The 19,021-nt window shown below is 56.7% G+C and overlaps 1 protein-coding gene across 2 annotated transcripts in view; it reads right to left on the bottom strand.

Moving 5' to 3' along the window:
• Positions 1 to 9: 9 nt before the first annotated feature.
• NLGN3 (neuroligin 3) overlaps positions 10 to 19,021 on the bottom strand; it is an 84,470-nt gene continuing 65,458 nt past the window's right edge. For both annotated transcript variants that reach the window (XM_026652961.2, XM_024207358.2), the window contains 2 exons: positions 4,905 to 5,694; positions 10 to 1,418 (listed from right to left, as the gene is read on the bottom strand). In XM_026652961.2, coding sequence (XP_026508746.1) covers positions 578 to 1,418; positions 4,905 to 5,694 — 1,631 coding nt within the window. In that variant the 3' untranslated portion in view covers positions 10 to 577. The remainder of the gene's footprint in view (positions 1,419 to 4,904; positions 5,695 to 19,021) is intronic.

Genomic DNA, 19,021 nt, shown 5'->3' on the forward strand with positions numbered 1-19,021 from the left:
GGAGCCTTTTCCATGGCACTTTGAATGGCAAATTTCAATCAACCCAACAGGTCCAATGGAAAGAGAATGCCAAGGACTGCTCCTAGCCAGTCCCCAATGTACTTGGGGGATAGGAAAGAGGGCTCCAGGAGGCACCACCTCCCCAGTGGCGCAGAGTCCTCTAGTGCCATGTCCAGGCCAGGGGGCAGGCACGCCATCACCTCCTCCCCAGGCAGGTCCTTCTCATTGTCCTGCACGGGGGTTTCCAGAGGGATGCAGCGTGCAGGGCTGGGTGACGCTCTCTGCACCTGCTCTGCTGTCCATTCTCCTGCACTGCTCTGGCTGGGCCCTGCTGCCCCGGCGTCAGCCCTCTCAGCACATGGAGAGTCAAAGCACTTTACAAAATAAAAGCAGAAGAGCGAGCCAGAGGGGCGAGCAGCCCACCTGTCCCGCACCAGGGGTCCTTCCGGCCCTGGGGCTCTGCTCCACCCTGCCAGGTGGGTCTGTCTGTGTGTGCTGCCCAATCTGCATCCGTCAGCTCCCGCAGCCCCAGCCAGTGTCCCCTGTGTGCGGGCATGGGTGGGCACAGCCCCTGGAGCTATACCCTGGTGGTGGAGTGTGAGTGCGGGAGCCCCGTACTGTTGAACCCTGCTGCAAAGGTGTTGTAGGGGTGCAGGGTCTGTAGGCCCACCAGGGAGTTGGGGATCATGGTGATGGTGTTGGGGGTCATCAGAGGGATGTCGTCTGGGGAGCGGCGCAGAGTCAGTGTGTAGTCGGGCAGGGAGGTGAGCCGCAGGGCATCGTGTGCCTGCCCTGACTCGCATTCGTGGTGGGCCTGGTTCATCTGCAGGGAGGGGATCTCCTCCTCAGGCGTGTGGCCGATGTCGTTGGGGGCGCTGCGCTGGGGGCTGGGCTGGCGGTGTGTGTCCTGCCGGCGCTTGTCCTTGCGGTAGTAGAGCGCAGCGAAGGCCAGCACGTTGAGGAAGAGCAGGGAGGCCCCCACAGCGATGGTGACGCTCAGCTCGGTGGAGTAGTCCCGGGGGTTCTCGATCAGCAGCGTGCCGGCCTCCTGCTCCGGGCTCCACTTCTCCTTGGGGTTCTCGCTGTTGTAAGCCGGGGAGATGGCCGGGCGCTTGGTAGTCCAGATTTTGCCGTTGGGCCGGCGGGTGATGTGCGAGTTCTGGGTGGCGTCTGGCGGCGGCACTTTGGTGGTGGTCGAGGTATAGTGGAACATGTCGTGCAGGTTGTACAGGTGGGGCACCAGGTGCTTCCAGAAGGCCACCTTGGTGGCTCGGTAGTGGTCTCGTACCCTTGGCTTCAGGCCGATGTGCAGGTACAGCTGGTCGCGAGGGTTGTACTTGGACCACGCCACTTCCTCAAAGCGGTTGGCCTTGGTGTGAATGAACTTGGTGTCCTGGGGGACAGGCTTGTTGGGGTCCCTGGGAAACACAACGGAAACCGTCCATGTGGCACTGGAGAAACACGCAGAGACAGGGTGCTGCACAGAGCTCTGCGGGAGCCACACGCAGACAGGGCCCAGCCCATCGGGAGAGGCTCTACCAGCACCTTAGAGCCCCGCAGAGTGCAGAATGGCCCCTGCTGGGGCTCATCAACCCCGACCCACAGCCCCCGGCTGGCCCAGCTCTGCCAATGCTCCTTGATTCTCACCTCGGGTCTCATGCTTCCCCTATTGTCAGAGCCGGGCACCTGGCTGCAGTGAGGGGCTCCTGCACAGAGACTGTAACGCAGGCTTAAGCTAAACTCACCCCCACCCCCACCCCCTCTTGTGAAATCTCCATTGGACTCGGCCCTCCAGATGGCAAGGTAGGTGCCTGACCCAGCTGCGCACCAGGCTGCTCCAGCCAGCGCTGAGCCGGCCAACGGAACCAAGCAGGGAAGCAGCTACGCTAACCCAACGCAGTGTAGCAACCCCCTGCGAATGGCATCCACATCTCTGCTTGGGGGATTTCCCAGCATCCTCCCAGTGCCTCAAGAAATTCCGCCCCTCCACGGCCCTGCCTGTGTAGGCGGCTCCGCAGTGATGCCCTGACCCCTGGAGGAGTCACAGTCAGGGCAGGATCCTCCCCTGATTGCCAGACTCCCGACCCCAGAGTGTGCCCCAGAGAGAGGGTGCGCACACGTGGGGAGGGTGCGCGCGCACACACATACACAAGTGCGGGGAAGGAGGGCACGCGCGCACACACACACACGTGCGGGGAGGGAGGGCGCATGTACATGCACACACACACGTGTGGGGAGGGAGGGCGCATGCACACACACACATATGCGGGGAGGGACGGCGCGCGCACACACACACGTGTTAGGAGGGAGGGCATGCGTGCACACACACATGTGCAGGGAGGGAGGGCACACACACGTGCGGGGTGGGAGGGCGTGTGCACACACACACAGACACACACACACGTGCGGGGAGGGGGGCACACACACACACACACAAAGGGAGTGCACACATGCACACAGGGAGGGAGCACATACCCCCTTCCTCTGGAAAGGTGTGCACACATACACAGGGAGGTGCGAGACCGGACGCACCCCTGCAGTCACACCCTACACCACTGTAATAATCTTCATACAAAATATGCCTTACGAGGTATCATTTGAGAACTAGTAACTCACTGGTGAGTAATACCATGGTGACGTGTGTGAAGCAACTTTCTATGTACAGTTAGGAACATAAGATGAAATTACGCCTGAAATGTGTTTACCAGACAAGTCTGGGGAGGGGGTAAGCCTGTTTCTCAAAGACAAAGGACAAGCTGACACCTCTTGCCAGGTGTCAAAGTTGATTGGCCATTACCAGTCACGTGACCATTCTTTGGCAACATGGGGGGACAGGAACAGATGGATTTGTGATTTAGCAAACAGCACGGAACCTCTTTCACCACCAGACTCCAGGTCTCCATCCTCACGGTGGGAAGGAACTTTCCCAGGGGAACCCCTCAGGAAAACACATTTTAAGGGGAACTGGACGATAAAAGTGAGGGGCTAAAACACCCCAGGGAGTTGCTCTCTCACCTAAGACAGTGGTTTTCAACCTGTGGGCTGCAGATCTTTGGGGGTCCCCACACTATGGCTAAGTTTCCAGAGGGGCCCGCACCTCCATTTGAAAACGGGCCTGCCCTAGGAGGGCACAGGAACCAGGCTTTGGACTCTGGCAGGGACTGAGACGAACATTTAGTCAGCCCTGTTGATGGGAGCATGTGGTAGGGATTTGACCTTGAACCATGTCTAGCTCATTAAGTCTTAGTTACTGGGAAGTGTTTTAGCTTTATTTCTCTCGTAACCATTTCTCATGGTACTGCCTTACACCTGTCTTCTTTCTTCAGATCTAGCTCTCGGTAGTTAAACAAACAGGTTTGTGTTTTTAAGCAGACCTAATCCAGTGCTGTGTTGACACTGAACGCCAATTAAAGTAGCAAACCGTTGTGCACGGACCCCTTACAGGGGCAATGGATCTCTAATATCTAAGCTGCCCGGGAAAGAACTGGACGGCGCAGAAGACACGTTTTGGGGGAAAATTCAGGACTGGCCATGTGTCAGGGTCACCCCGCAGGTAGCAGCCAAGGCTGTGACAGGCAGAGTGTGGCTGGTGGGATGAGTGCTCCAGCTACACACAACCACTCAGGGTGTGCCCTGCATGCTGGTGACTGGTCGTGAGAGGGAGTTGTAACAGCAAAGCATAGTGAGATCCCCAGGTTATGGGGCAGATGGTGACACAACCCTTATTAGTCTGGATTGCACCCCAGAGTGTGACTGTGCAAACACACACACACACACACAGGGAAGGTGTGCAGACACACTTTCCCACCACACTAATACAAACTCCAGTAAGGCACATGCACACACACACGGGAGGTGCACGTCGACACACACACAGGGAGGCACATGCACACAAACACACACAGAGGGAGGCATTCACACACACGTGTGCAGACACACACAGCGAGGCGCATGCACACACACACAGGGAGGCGGGTGCACACATACACACACACAGGGAGGTGTGCACACACAGAGGGAGGAGCATGCACACACACATGCGTGCAGACATACACAGGGAAGCGTATGTGCACACACACAGGGAGGCTGGCGCGCACACACACACACACACAGGGAGGTGTGCACCCACAGAGGGAGGTGCATGCACACACACATGCATGCAAACACACACAGTGAAGCACATGCACACACACACACACACACACACACAGGGAAGCGTGCACACACACGTGTGCAGACACACACAGCAAGGCGCATGCACACACACAGGGAGGCGGGTGCACACACACACAGGGAGGCTGGCGCACACACACACACACACACACAGCGAGGTGTGCACACAGCGGGAGGAGCATGCACACGCACATGAGTGCACACAGGGAGGTGGGTGAACCCACACACACAGGGAAGCATGCACACACGTGTGCAGACACACACGGCGACGCGCATGCACACACACAGGGAGGCGGGTGCACACACACAGGGAGGCTGGCACACACACACACACACACACAGGGGTGCACACAGAGGGAAGAGCATGCACACACACATGTGTGCAGACACACACAGTGAGGTGCATGCACACACACACAGGGAGGCTGGCACACACACACACACACAGGGAGGTGTGCACACAGAGGGAGGAACATGCACACACACACAGGGAGGCGGGTGCACACACACAGGGAGGTGGACAGACACACACACAGGGAGGTGTGCACACAGAGGGAGGAGCATGCACACACACAGGGGGTCGGGTGCACACACACAGGGAGGCTGGCACACACACACACGGAAGTGTGCACACAGAGGGAGGAGCATGCACACACACATGCGTGCAGACACACACAGGGAGGTGGACAGACCCACACACACAGGCCCAGGGAGGGCAGAGCATCCCTCACCCAGTCTTGGCGAAGTTGGTCCAGTAGGTCATCACCACGGCGCTAAGCATGACGTCGTTCTTGGAGAAATTGCAAGGGAAGAGGTCAGTGGGGCCAATCATGGGGATCCCGAAGACGTAAGGCACCTCGTCTCCATGGGCCGCATCAGACCATGCGGGTTTCATGAGGCTCTGGCAGTGGTGGTAGAAGGCGTAGAAGTAGGTTGGGGAGCCGTAGCGGGCATGCAGGTCAGCCGTCACCACTGACGGCTCCACCCACTGGTGGTCAGTGAACAGGGCCACCAGGGTTTTGCGACGTGTCTCGGGGTTGTCCCTGTCCGCCCAGTCTGTGTACATGAACTTGATGGTCTCCCGCAAGGTGTCCTTCCCCTCTGGGTAGCCATATAGGTTATCCACAAAGTTGGAGACGGAGTAGTCAAAGTCACTGCCCGAGACACCATCCTCGGGATCCACCACGCCCTCCACGAACTTCAGCCCCTCACCCTGGTTCACCCCCAGCATGATGTCGTAGTTCAGGAACTCGCCCTGCTCCATCAGGATCTCAGGGTCGTCCGGGATGACATCTCCATCGATGACAGGCCCAAAGGCCACGTGGTAGCGGGCTGGCTGGATATCTTGCTCTACCAGCTCCTTGGCACTCTTCTGTCGCAGACAATCCACCATGTCCACAGTGTCCAGCACGTTGCAGCCTACCTTGTCGGCCAGCAGGCTGGTATACTTCACAGGCTGGTAGTTGACTGCCCAGCTGGAGAGAGCAGAGCCACTCTGGATGATGGCTCTTTGGAAGAGACCTGCAGGCAAAGAGGAGCATGAATGGCAGGTCTTGGCAGGAGCACTCTAGGCACAGCACAGAAGGGGTGAACCAGCTCCTCTGTCTAGGAGCCCCCAAACACACACTCATCCCACATGGGGGGATAGAAGCAGGGGCTCTGGCTTCAGGAGAGGCCCTTGATGATGCAGGACTGGACCCTGGGGGGCATGGGACATTGCCTGCAGGCCTCTTCCTGCTGTCCTCCTCTTAAGGCAGGCAAGAGTGAGATGTGAGTCTAACTTAGGGGCACCTAAAGCCCCATGGGCAGCTTGCCTAAGGGCTGCATCTAATGCAGTGTCCCCCAGGTCCCAACAATCACAGGAACTTCTCAGAAGTCTAAATCATGGGATTGGTCTGTCCGCCCCCTGTGCCTGAGATAATTACAGCGCTGCCAGTGATTTTGGTCCAGGCCCACTGCGCTAGGTGCTGTAAAACACAGGCAGCATCTCCTCTGCAACAGGCTGAGTTTGTACAAGCAGCTAAGAGAGTAACTCACTGCAGAGGGGAAACGTGCACCTAGATTCATAGGTTTCATAGATTCATAGATTCTAGGACTGGAAGGGACCTCGAGAGGTCATCGAGTCCAGTCCCCTGCCCTCATGGCAGGACCAAATACTGTCTAGACCATCCCTGATAGACATTTATCTAACCTGCTCTTAAATATCTCCAGAGATGGAGATTCCACAACCTCCCTAGGCAATTTATTCCAGTATTTAACCACCCTGACAGTTAGGAACTTTTTCCTAATGTCCAACCTAGACCTCCCTTGCTGCAGTTTAAGCCCATTGCTTCTTGTTCTATCCTTAGAGGCTAAGGTGAACAAGTTTTCTCCCTCCTCCTTATGACACCCTTTTAGATACCTGAAAACTGCTATCATGTCCCCTCTGTCTTCTCTTTTCCAAACTAAACAAACCCAATTCTTTCAGCCTTCCTTCATAGGTCATGTTCTCAAGACCTTTAATCATTCTTGTTGCTCTTCTCTGGACCCTCTCCAATTTCTCCACATCTTTGTTGAAATGCGGTGCCCAGAACTGGACACAATACTCCAGTTGAGGCCTAACCAGGGCAGAGTAGAGCAGAAAAATGACTTCTCGTGTCTTGCTCACAACACACCTGTTAATACATCCCAGAATCATGTTTGCTTTTTTTGCAACAGCATCACACTGTTGACTCATATTTAGCTTGTGGTCCACTATAACCCCTAGATCCCTTTCTGCCGTACTCCTTCCTAGACAGTCTCTTCCCATTTTGTATGTGTGAAACTGATTTTTCCTTCCTAAGTGGAGCACTTTGCATTTGTCTTTGTTAAACTTCATCCTGTTTACCTCAGGCCATTTCTCCAATTTGTCCAGACCACCTGACCAATTCCCCTGTAGCACAGCCAGACAAGCCGCAGCAGGGGACAGCTCCCTAGGGGGCTGGGCACAGACACACGTCTACACTGTCTCAGCCTGCGTTCGTTAGCATTTCCTTCAAAGCAGCCGGAGTACGGAGTTGCAGGTACGCAAGGTAGAGTGGGACCATGCCTGCGACCTGGAGCAGCAGCATACTCAGTGCTACACAACTGGGGCCTGGCCCCATGGAGCCTACAGGCAAAGCAGAAAACAGAGCAGCTATGCCCCGGAAGTGGGTGATGCTCCTGCCCTGCTGAAGTCCAGCAGCCTTGAAGAGAGCTGGTGATGGCACCACAGAATCCCTCCAGCTGCAGCTGTCCCAGCTCTTCTGCCCTGGCACCACCCTTCCGAGTGCTGGTAGCTGGCAGAGCTAAGCCTGTGCGAGGGCAGCTTAACCCTGCGTGTCCCATTCAGCTGCTCCCTCTGGGTACCACCACTCTCCCCCGCCCCCCAAGCCATACTTCCTGCCCAGCTGGGCCCAGCTCTCTGCCAGTGCAGGCCTCGCAGGGCACAAAGGAGGCCTTTCTGCTGGAGGGAACACAGGAGGGAGTGGACTCTTGCCCTAGAAAGCAGGGCCACAAAGGCCCTGGCCCAGGCAGAGGAATGCATGGCCAGACTCCAGCTCCGCATCAATGGAACTTGTGCTCAGAATACAAAGAGCTCCCAGGAAATGGAGCCTGCGGGGGCTGAGATGGGGCAAGACAGGGCTTGGCGTGCACACCCTGGGGCTCTCTGCTCCCCAGCCTGCTCAAGCCACAAAAGCCCTGGGGGAGCGGAGAGCTCAGCCCCTGGGGGGCCTGGCCCAAAGGAGATCTAGCTGGTCCCGAGTGCAGAGGCCTGTACAAGTGCAGCCAGCGGTGCCAACCCAGCTTTGTCCTGGCACCTGCCAGCAGCACCAGGGCTACAGGATTAAGGTAACATGGCAGCTTCCTGACACCCATCCTGCCAAATACCATTCATTTCCCTGGGCCAGCAAACCTTCTGTGTGGCACCAGGGAACCATCCCAGCCCAGCTTCTCTGCCGGGGGTTCCTACTGGGAGCAGCAGGAGGGAGCAGGGCTGGTTGGACTACGGGGGAGGCGGGGGTGCTTTGGACACCGGGATTCCCACATGGGATTTGCCCAGGGCCCCGCTTGCCCAGGCTCCCAACTCTGACACTACCAGCAGCTGCTGGTCTTGACCTTTTCCATAGCAGGCCTGCCCCCGCCTAGCTAGGACCTAGCCAGCACGCCCTCCATTGGGCACAAAGGGAAGGGGGCAAGGGCTTGGGATCCCCGGACACTTGTTCCCTAGCTGCAGTGCAGAAGCCCTTCTGTAGCCAGTTCTGGAGGAAGCTGCTTCCCAGCCCCAGCCAGGCTGAGCTCTGGCTGAGGCTGGACGCTGGAGGGTACCAGGTCCATGACACCCATCCAGAAGCAAGGGTATGTGTAAAGTGACTGTGACTGTCCTCACCCACGCAACCCCCAATCTCCATCGTGTTCTCTGCTGCTCCAGCAGCCCCACTGAGTCTCTTGCAGGCTCCTGATTGTGATGAGCTCAGAGAATAGATTTGTTTTTCTCTTTGTGCTTCACAACCCCCTACCGCCTACACACAGATTTTTGTGCTAATATAATGGTGATGGGGAGTGACTTTTTAACAACATACTTCTACCAGCACGCTCTCAGGGTGGATCAGTTAGCCAGATAGCGAACGTGCCATAGGCAGCTCATCCCCTGCCCACCCAGGAACAGCGACCCCAGGACACGGCGAGTGGCTGTACTGCTTACACTGGACAGATGCCGCGTAGGCACTTTTGTGTGCAGACAAGCCCTTAGCCTCCTAATTTCCACCATTCCTCTGCCATCGTTTATGTTCCTTCCTCTTGGCCCCGTCGGGGCTGGATTTCCTGCTTTGCCTTTTAGCCAAACCAGGTTCTCTCTTGCCTTCCTGCGTTCTTGCCGGGGCAGAGATTCACCTGTTGCTGCAACTCCCTCCTGGCTGTGGAAACACTTTCCTTGCTAACGCTGAGGATTTTAATGTGTTTTCTGACGTGCTCCCTCCTGGTTTGAAATGCCCCACTATTCGGCCAGTGCACAGGGCAACCCCGCCCCAAGGATACTGAGCTGCCTTATATGGAAAGTGACCAATGTCTCCGTTCCTGCTATGCGCCCCCCTGCACTGAGCGGGGTGCAGTCTCCAACCCCGGGGGGGGTGGCTACACTGCAATCCCAGGTCTGTAGCACCTGCGCCCTCGCTGCTCTGTTTAGCCGTGTTAGCACGCTGCCCGGGCTGCAGTCACACTTGGGCTGCAGCCCCCCCACACAAGGAGACCAAATTTACAAGAAAAATAGTCTAAATGTCCCTTGGGCGAACAGAGGTGGGTCTGAGACCAGAGATGGCTCCCCTCCCCTATGCACCAAGCCCCTCCCCACCCTCAGCCACATTAATGAACCATAATCGCTGTGGCCTACCATTAGCTGAATGGGAACTCAGACAGTGCGCAGCCCAGCGTATTTTGCCGTCCTCCCCAAGGCTCACAAGCACACGCAGCGTTCTGGCACAGCAATTTACATTGTGGGAGCAGATCTCAACAGGTCCCAAGAGCCTGGACGGTGAGAACTCACTCAGCAGGGCAGGCTGGGCTAGTGCCCAGCTCAGCAGACACTGCCAATGGCGGGAGCTTCCCGGTGGCAAACAGGAATAGGTTTTGTTGGAATTATTTTGGGTATTTTAAATTACAGAAAGAAAAGTCTGAATAAATGGAGATGAGGGTGTCCAGAGCCTCAGAGCAAGGGACTGTTTCCCAGGACTCCTAACCACATCCCAATGGAATAGGGCTGGGCTTTCCCCCACTCGTGCTATGTGGCCAGGGCACAAGAACCAGGGAAAGTGAGCAGCTGGCTTTCAGGGTCCACGCGCAGAGTTAGGAGGGGCCTAGGTGTGCAATTGCTCTGGGCAGGGGGCCGGAACCATCACTTCTGGGATTTGCTTTGCGTGACAAACACATGTACTGGCATGTGGGGAGCAATGACACATGTGGGCACGGGGATTGATCTGGTTGAGCTTCTGACCCTCTAGTGCTTTGCAGGGCAGGGACTGTTTACTGCTTCAGATGAATTGGCATCAGAAGTTGAATCCTGTTTTCTGTTCATCAATGGGCAGGGGAACCACCCTGGTGCTCAGTGGCTGTTGGTGCTGGAGCCCCTGGGCACACAGAGGGTTTCTTTGCAGGGGAACTACCCGGTACTCAGTGGCTGTCGGTGCTGGAGCCCCTGGGCACACAGGAGGTTGGTTCGTGGGTTGCCAGGGGACTGTGCCAGTCAGCATTACTGGCTGTTCACTCCCATAAAGCTAAAGCAGTGGGCTTGTGCTATTGAATGTTTTCAGCCGTACTTCTCTGGAGAGCTGGCTCAAACTCATGGTTTCTTTATAGCTTAGAGGTCCACAGAGCTTCCCCTTGTAAAGCCAGCTTGAGGCCCCTAGGAGATTGTATTTGGAGGACCAGGGATGTCTGATTTAGGATATGTTCAATTACTGCCTTGGTAAGAACAAGGGGGTTGGGGTTTCTCGAGATGCGCGGACGGTCACTGTCACTACATCTCAGCAGTAACTGTGCCTTTCCTTGGCAGGAGGGCATCAGGGGCTGGGGCTGGAGAAGGGGTGGAGCCCAGGGAGCGGTAGGAGAGGAGAATTTACATTGTTGAAGACAAAATGAAACCATCCCAACAGCGTGTGGGCAGTGCCTGCTAGCCCCTTCCCATGCCCATCCATCTTGGGAGCCATAGTGCATTGGCCGGGCCCTGGCGAGCTGCTGCACTCTAAACACTAAGGCTTGGGCTGTACTTTGAAAACGATACCAACCTAGCTCTGGTGCTGAGCGCCGTGGTTAGGGCGACCTAGCCCCCCTGTGGAGACGCGGCTAGGTTGACGGAAGGGGTTTTCCATCACCTGGAGGTGGGTTACCTACACTGACAGACACCCCCCCTCCCCCCGGCGCTGTAGGAAGCATCTACACTTCAGTGGCACGCTTGCAGTACGGTGGTTGTGTCCCTGTAGTATGGGCAGACCCTACTTCTGAACTCTCAGGCTGTGTCCAGGGGCCGTGCTGAGCCCATGTGTCACAGGGAGTTTCCAGGAGGTGTAACCCTCGGGTGGGTGATGGCATCACCACATCAGCAGACTGCAGGCTCTTTATCTTAGAGCGGGGGGGCGAGGGGGGGGCTCCCAGGCTGGGGCATCATTCCAGGGGGACTCTCAGGTCCCTGACTGATGTGTACAGTGCAGAGGACAGGGTGTTTTACTCCTCTGTGTGCATGGCTGCCTGGGATAGCCGCTGTCTATTTTCTCAGCCACTCTTGTTTGCAGCAGCTTTAAGGTTCTGGCTGCCAGACGGGGTTGGGAGCGGTTTTAAAATCTATGCAGCAGCAATTACCCTCCTGCTTGTTAATGAGTGTCTGCTGGGTAAAGACAGTGCTGGTGGTTTGTTTCCTGGCAAGGAATCCACTTTGATTTGAATGTATTACATTGGGGGGTGCTTTCCCCAGGGCAGCCTGGTACAGCGCATGTCCCTCCGCCTCTGCCTTTCACAGTGCTGGGAGAGGATGCACTAATTAGTGATTCATTAACAGCTCTTGATCACTTATCCGATTAAAGTAAAACCTAGGAAGCCTGCACCTACCTGATCTTTGCAGCTCTGAAGCCCATCCCCATGTGGCCCCTCCTCTGCCCCCACCCTCCTGTCATGTCTTGCCCCAGAGTCTCTGGGGCAGGGTTATTGTTAGTGCAGTGCCCAGCCCAAGGGGGCCCTGATCACAAATACAAAGAACAATGGCAGCAGGAGCGCCAGAGCTCCAGGGCCAGCACGGTTCCTCGGGACACCTCTGACACGGTACTGGGCACTGCACCCACATACCCCGGCCCCGCAACGGCTGCCATAGCTAAGAACAGAGGCCTTGGGTCCCCGTCAGAGGGAGGTATGGGACACCCTCCTGTGTGGGTGATGGCCTGACCACATGACCACGAGGGGGGAGGGTCCCAGAGCCCAGGCTCCAGCCCGAGCCCAATCGTCTACACTGCAATGTTTAGCCCCAGGACCCTGGGTCACAGCCGTGCCCAAGCCGCCTGCCTTTTACTCCAGTGTAGACTGTCCCCTCAGAGCCCGGGGCTGCCCGCTCCAAGCCCAGGAATCCTGGGGCAGGCGGGGCTCCTGCAGGAGGAGAGGAAAGGCAGGGCTAGGCGCGGGGCCCTGCTCTGCGGCATCTCAGGCAGTCGCTTCCCCTTCGGGGCTCTCTCCCCTCTTCCATGCTGGGCTTTCAGTCTGATTACCAAGCAAAGCAAACGACCTTCAGTAACCCCAGCCGCTGCTGCGGTTTCCATCCCTCCTGGGGCCCCCGACCCACTGCTCCAGTGGATTGCCGTGTGGCAGGGCCAGGAGCAGGCGCAGGCAGAACGCCATGTCCGGGGCAGAGAGCTGGCGGCTGCCGTCCAGGGCCCCACAGCCAATGAACGAGGCAGCCCCCTGCCATCTTTCTCCAGGTAAACAACTCCCCTCCCCCAGCACTGCGGCCGCTGCTGGCACACTGGGCATGCGCAGGCTCTGGGAAGCCCAGGGGAATGAATGGGGAGGCGCTGGCTGGGCACCATCTGGGCAGACGAGCAGAGAATCAGCATCCCAAGCAGGTGTAACTGTTTGGCTAGGAAAAAAACCGGCGGCTGTGCAGCGGTGGGTCTGCCCAGCCAGAAATGATCTCTGCAAAGAGCGCAACCCCCGCCCGTCACCAGCCTGCCTCTGCAGCATTCCTGCAACGGAGAGAGCCAGCCGGCACGCTGCTGAGTGTGTGCGCGCACACATGCACGTGCACTCACGCACAGGCTCCTCGCCCTCCTGAGGTGCAGAGAAAACCATTCCCCCTCCCACTGGCATTCACCAGCTCCAGAGAGATCCATATCCTGCACACACATTACATACACCTGCTCCTGCAGGCGTGTGCACATGCACTAGGAACACACACCTGCTCCTACAAGAAGATTTTCACCAATATATACACACTGACACCCGACTATATGTCCAATAGCATGCACGCAGACTCCTGCAGGGAGGCACACACCCACTCTCTACCCCAGTGGCTCTCAACCTTCCCAGACTGCTGGGCCCCTTTCAGGAGTCGGATCTGGCTTGCGTACCCCAAGTTTCACCTCACTTAAAAACGACTTGCTTATAAAATCAGACCTAAGAATACAAAGGTGTCACAGCACAGTATTACCAAAAGATTGCTGAATTTCTCATTTTTACCATATAATTATAAAATACATCAATTGGAATATAAATCTTACTTATTTTTCAGTGTACAGTATATAGAGCAGTACAAACTAGTCACTGTTTGTATGAAATTTTAGTTTGTACTGACTTCGCTACTGCTTTTTATGTTGCCTGTTGTACAAACAGGCAAATCTCTAGATGAGCTGATGCACCCCTGGCAGAGCTCTGCGTACATGTACCCCTGGTTGAGAACCCCTGCTCTCCACAAACCTGCACCTTCACACATGTTGCACACATGCAGAGACAGTTGTGTGCACGCACACACTTCTGGGAATACACGACACCCAGGATGGAAGCCCCACCCCCACTCAAACACACCCTGCTGGCATCCGGAGGAGGAAGAAGTAGCTCGTCCATGTGGCAGCTCCAGCAGGGGAGCCTAGGGTTTTCCCCAACCAACTCACCCATAGGGACACTGCAGCTACCTTGCCCACGCTAGGAGTCACGGTGCCCGAGCGAAGGCGCTAACCCCACCGTCTGGCCTCGTGCAGACAAGGCTTTTGGCTAGTAACTGCTTCAGGTGCCATAAGAAATAACGTCCATCTGCAGCCTCGCGGAGCAGGGCTGAGCAGAGCCAGGCCGCTGGCTGCCATCATCTTTCCAGAGGTACGCGCCCAGTTAGAGCCCGTTCTTGAGGACGGCTGCACAAGGAAAGAACTGGCCCAGCAGAGGGAGAAAGCCGGGTCCAGCCCTAGGGACAGAGGCCAGGAGGCAGCGCTCACCTGTACAGTGAGGGGCGCAGCGCACACACCTCTCGAGAAGAGAGGTTATCAGAGGAAACCAAGGCACGTCCCAAAGAGGAGCGCTTCCCAGACATGACAGCCATAGCAGGAGGTGCCCTGGGAGGTGCCATGTCCCACATGGGGACTGTGCCGGGGCAGCAGGACGCATGCAGGCTCTGGCCTTCACCTCATTTTGAACCCAGGGCCCTTTGGACAAGCTCACAGCAGGAATGCAGGGCTGCTCCAGCAGCAGAGCTTCGAGAAAGTCTGCAGAGAACTTCACTTGGTGGACCTGCAAATTTCCTGAACAACAATGGACCTGAGGCCAGCAAACTTGGCAGCCGTGCCCTAGGCACACCTGCCTCCAGGTGACCTAACAGCTCATGTCTCTAAGGAGGGGAGTGAGACACACAGCCAGGCAGCTGCTGGACAGGGCACAGTTCAGCCACAGTACCAGCATTGCATGCAGGCTGGACGGGAAAAGGGCCTTCATGTTCTGAGATAAACCTCTTCCACCCCAGCTTGTGCAGAACGGTGCGCGGCTGGGAGGGGCAGAGTCCACAGCACCACCATATGCATCCTTTGGGAAGCCAGCCACCAGAGCCTGAAGCCACCTCGTTTCACCAGGGCCACAACCATATCCCACCAAATGGAGCCCTTTCAACAGGGGGCTTCAAAGCCTGGTCACTAGTCCCTGGGCAGAGGCTGGGTCCCCTGCCCTGAATGCACGGAGAGCTCACAGAGCTGCCAACACATGAAGGAAGATGCCTGAGCCAGCAGCCTCTCACCACCCCATCTGAGCTGCACAATTGAACACCCTCCACATCCATCCTTGTCCCCCTCCACCCACTGGGTAGGAACCCACCTTCCCAACTTACTCAGCCAGACCCTCCCTCCTCAGAGAGGTCTGTCACCCTCCTTTTCACCCTGCTCCAGGATACAAAAGGAAACACCTCTCTGGAGACACGAGCCTGGCTCCCAGCTGCAGAGACAGTGACACTCTCTCTTGCCTCTGAGATGGAGATTACCTAGGGCCTGCGCAGTGCATGGCCATCAGCAAGAGCCCAGCTGGGCACTACGGCCCCCTGCACCCAAGTGGCATCTCCTCCCAGGCATGAAGGAATCTGACCCTGCTAACGCATCGTGAAACTGACTGGGTGAGCCAGGGGCTTTCCTGCCTTGGCTGCAGCTGGGCTGACAAACCTCCCGCACATCCAGTGCTAAAGGGCCACCCTTTGGCAGTGCTGGTTCTAGGGGCCAGCCTGGCTCTCCGAATCCCCACACTGCGTGCTCATGAACGTCTCTCCTGTAGATCCCAGGGGGCTGCGTAGAGCAAGGGCAAGCACCGCTCCTACTGGGAGGAGAGGGCACAACGTGGCAAGATGTCTCCGATGGCTTTGTGCCCTGTCTCTCTGATCCTTTCTTTCCTTATGCTAAACGGATCCCATGGCCCATTATTCTAGAAGGACCCATCTGTCTAGAGTCCATCAGAGGCAGAGAGCTGCTGAGCTTCCTCCACCATCAGATCCTCATGGTGGGACCCCAATGCCTGGGGAGCCAAATCCACTGGGTGGCACTGAGCACCCGCGACTGGAGCCCGACCATTAAAAGAGCTCAGTACCCAGTTCTTTGAGAATCTACCCTTCACCTGTAGCCATGTGTGCAGGCCTGCTCCTGCCCCTCCCGAGGGCTGGCTGGCACTGCCCTCTCATCCACCTTCACCCCCATCTCACACACCCTTGCTTCTGCTGCAGGGCTCAATGGAGCCCAGCAAGGCACATCTGAGCACCCGCCCAGAGGGAGCTGCACGAGCCCCAGGGCACTAGATGCTGGCACCTGCCATTTGGGGCTCACTTAGGCTAAAGCTGGGGTGATAGGAGGCCTGGGAAGAGCAGCCAGGAGGACGTTGCCGAGGAAGCGAGCGCAACTTTGGAGACAGCACCGAGTCTCAAACAGGCAGCGCACGAACACGCGCAGGGCACCTCATCGACAGCACGGCCGCTTCACACCCCCATCAGAACACGCACCCCCACACTGGGGCCGTAGTCCCTCTGGAGAGAGCCAGCGACGCACCTCAGAGAGCCACTGGCACATGCCCACACACAGCCCTGTACCCCACTCCAACATGTCCCTGCCCCACACAGATAGCCACCCCACCCCCGCCCTCACCCGGATACCCGCATGCACCCCTGTACCCCTCCCCACCATATTCCCACCCCCACACTCACTCCTGTACCCCACCCCCACACAGATACCTGCACGCACCCCTGTACCCCTCCCCACCATATCCCCGCCCCCACACTCACCCCTGGACCCCACCCCCACACAGATACCCGCACGCACCCCTGTACCTCTCCCCACCATATCCCCGCCCCCACACTCACCCCTGGATCCCACCCCTGTACCCCTCCCCACCATATCCCCACCCCCACACAGATACTCACACACACCCCTGTACCCCTCCCCACCATATCCCTGCCCCCACACAGATACCCACACTCACTCCTGTACCCCACCCACATCCCCGCCCTCACATGGATACCTGCATGCACCCCTGTACTCCAACACCACACAGATACCCCTTGTACCCCTGCACTCCACCCGCACACACCCCTGTACCCCCCTCGGACATGTCCCTGCTCCACACAGATACCTGCATGTACCCCTGTACCTCACCCCAGCTCCCACACAGATACCTGCATGCAACCCTATAGCCCACTTCCACCATATCCCAGCTCAGATACCCCCATGCATCTTGTACCCCTCCCCCACCATATGCCCGCCCCTTCAGATACCTACACGCACCCCTATATCCTACTCCTGCATATACATGCCCAAACACTGGTACTCCCACGCACCCGTTCCCCATCCTCACACCCAGATACTGCACATCCCCATATATACCTCTAACCCTCCCCAGGTACCTGCACCCCCTATGCCTCAGCCCCCCCCCCATTTCTCAGGTACATGCACACACTCCTATGTCTCTCCTGCCTGCCCCCCCTATATACACACACCCTATGCCCCACACCCCAGGTACCTGCATAGAGCCCCATGCCTCACCTGTTACGTTCCTCAGCATATGCACACTCCCCTAGAGCTGTTCCTTGTAAGGTCTCCCTGGCCATGGGAAATGCTCTGCAGCATTAAGAAGTGGCCTGGGCCAGTGTGATTTAGGCTGTATTCAACGTCCATGTTTCTGTAATGGAATGTGACCGTTTGGGGCTCTTCTGAAAATCACCTGATCTCTGTTGTTTCCAGGGGCCCTGCAGAGCGCGAGTGCTGCAGGGGCTTTCTAGGCAGTATACTGTCCTTTATAGACACCCTTGTGTGGGTGACAGTACGACCAGATCATCAGCAGGGAGCTGATTAGTGGGAGTCCCTGGTGTAATACAGCCAGCCATGCCCAGGCAGGTAGATCACACCCCTGTATTCGACCAACTTCAGAATAGCTCTCCGGGGGGGCTGTGTGCTCTCTGCCCAAAGCTAAGAACTCACTGATTGGCCTGGTTATTGCGAGGTGTTTGTACAGGAACAATTTCAGCGCTGTGCAATGTGTAGGAGATTGTGTTCCCAGGGTGCTGGGACTGAAAGCTCTCACCTGAGGAGGGGGAGGCAGCGAGCTGACCCATTCAGCATCTGTGAAGAAAGCCTGCGTTTACTGGCTAGACTGGATGCAGGCTGCAGATTTACAAAGACAAACGATTCTCCCTGAGATAAGGAAGAGTAGCTAGAGACTGTCTGAGAGGAGAAGAAATGGCCCAAATGGTGCACCATTACAAAGGAGTGACTCTGCCAGCTGGAGAAGTGCTGCAAGAACTAACCAGTGGGTGAGAAATCTCTGATTAGGCAGGAAAGGCACTTGTTACGAAGTACAGGCTCTGGATTGCATTTTGTGTTTTTCTCCTAACTATAACCTTATGGTTCCACATTCTTTTACTTGACTCTTTATCTCAAGCTCTGTCCAATAAACTTCAGTTTGGTTTGACTATGAACCTGTCCAAGTGCCTTGGGCTGAGGAGACTGTGGAACTGAGGTGAAACCAGTGAACAGGGCTGCACTGTCTCCACTGAAGCAGCGGATCGGCATGCATTGTGGGTGTTCAGAAGATAAGGGACTGGGCATTCGAGTGTCACAAAGTGGGGTGTGCAAATTGCCAGCCGGCAGAGGCCACGGAGCTCGAGCACAACGCCTGTGTTGGCAGCAGCTGGTGGCCGGTGAGTAAGCAGGTGGGAGTAATTCACCCCAGACAGCTCAGGTACCCCCCAAAAAGGGTCACACCAGGTCACTGGTGTCGATTTTGCAGAGGTTTGGGCTGAGGTTTTACCCCCATTCTGGCTTGGAGGCCTTCCTGCATTTGCATGTTAGTTTTTATTTGCACCTAATGGATTGGTATGCGGATTTAATGAGTTCATGTTTTCCTAACTGTTCCATTTTGCAGCAAGTTTAAGGTTCCATTCTAGGTGCCAGCTGAGTCTAAGGCGGTTCTGTGATCTATGAAGCAGGCAAATCGCTTGCCATTTGTTGTTTCTGTCGGTTTGTTAACGAGGGTGTCAACCCTCCAACTGGGAGCGAGCTTCCCAGCCTGGCTCCATAGACTCGCGGTAGCAGGGATCATGCTAGCACCTTGGGCTGGAGCTCTCAAGCTCCCTAACTCCCCTTCGGCTCCAGCCCAAGCTGGAACATCAAAGCATCATCTACACAGCTCTCTGTAGAGCCCTCTTGTGAGCCCCATTGGCACAGGTCTGTGGACCTGGCCTGGGAGGCTCTCCCAGATGCAGTGTGGACCCATCAGGAGTGTCTGCAGGGTGGGGCTGGGAAAGTCTGTGACAGGGCAGAGTTAAGGTGACTTGGGGGCCCTAGCTCTGCATTTCAAGCCCTTACCATGTCTG

Source organism: Terrapene carolina, unplaced genomic scaffold (assembly GCF_002925995.2).
Source record: "Terrapene carolina triunguis isolate 2854851 unplaced genomic scaffold, T_m_triunguis-2.0 Scaffold131, whole genome shotgun sequence".
NCBI classification, from domain to species: domain Eukaryota; kingdom Metazoa; phylum Chordata; order Testudines; family Emydidae; genus Terrapene; species Terrapene triunguis.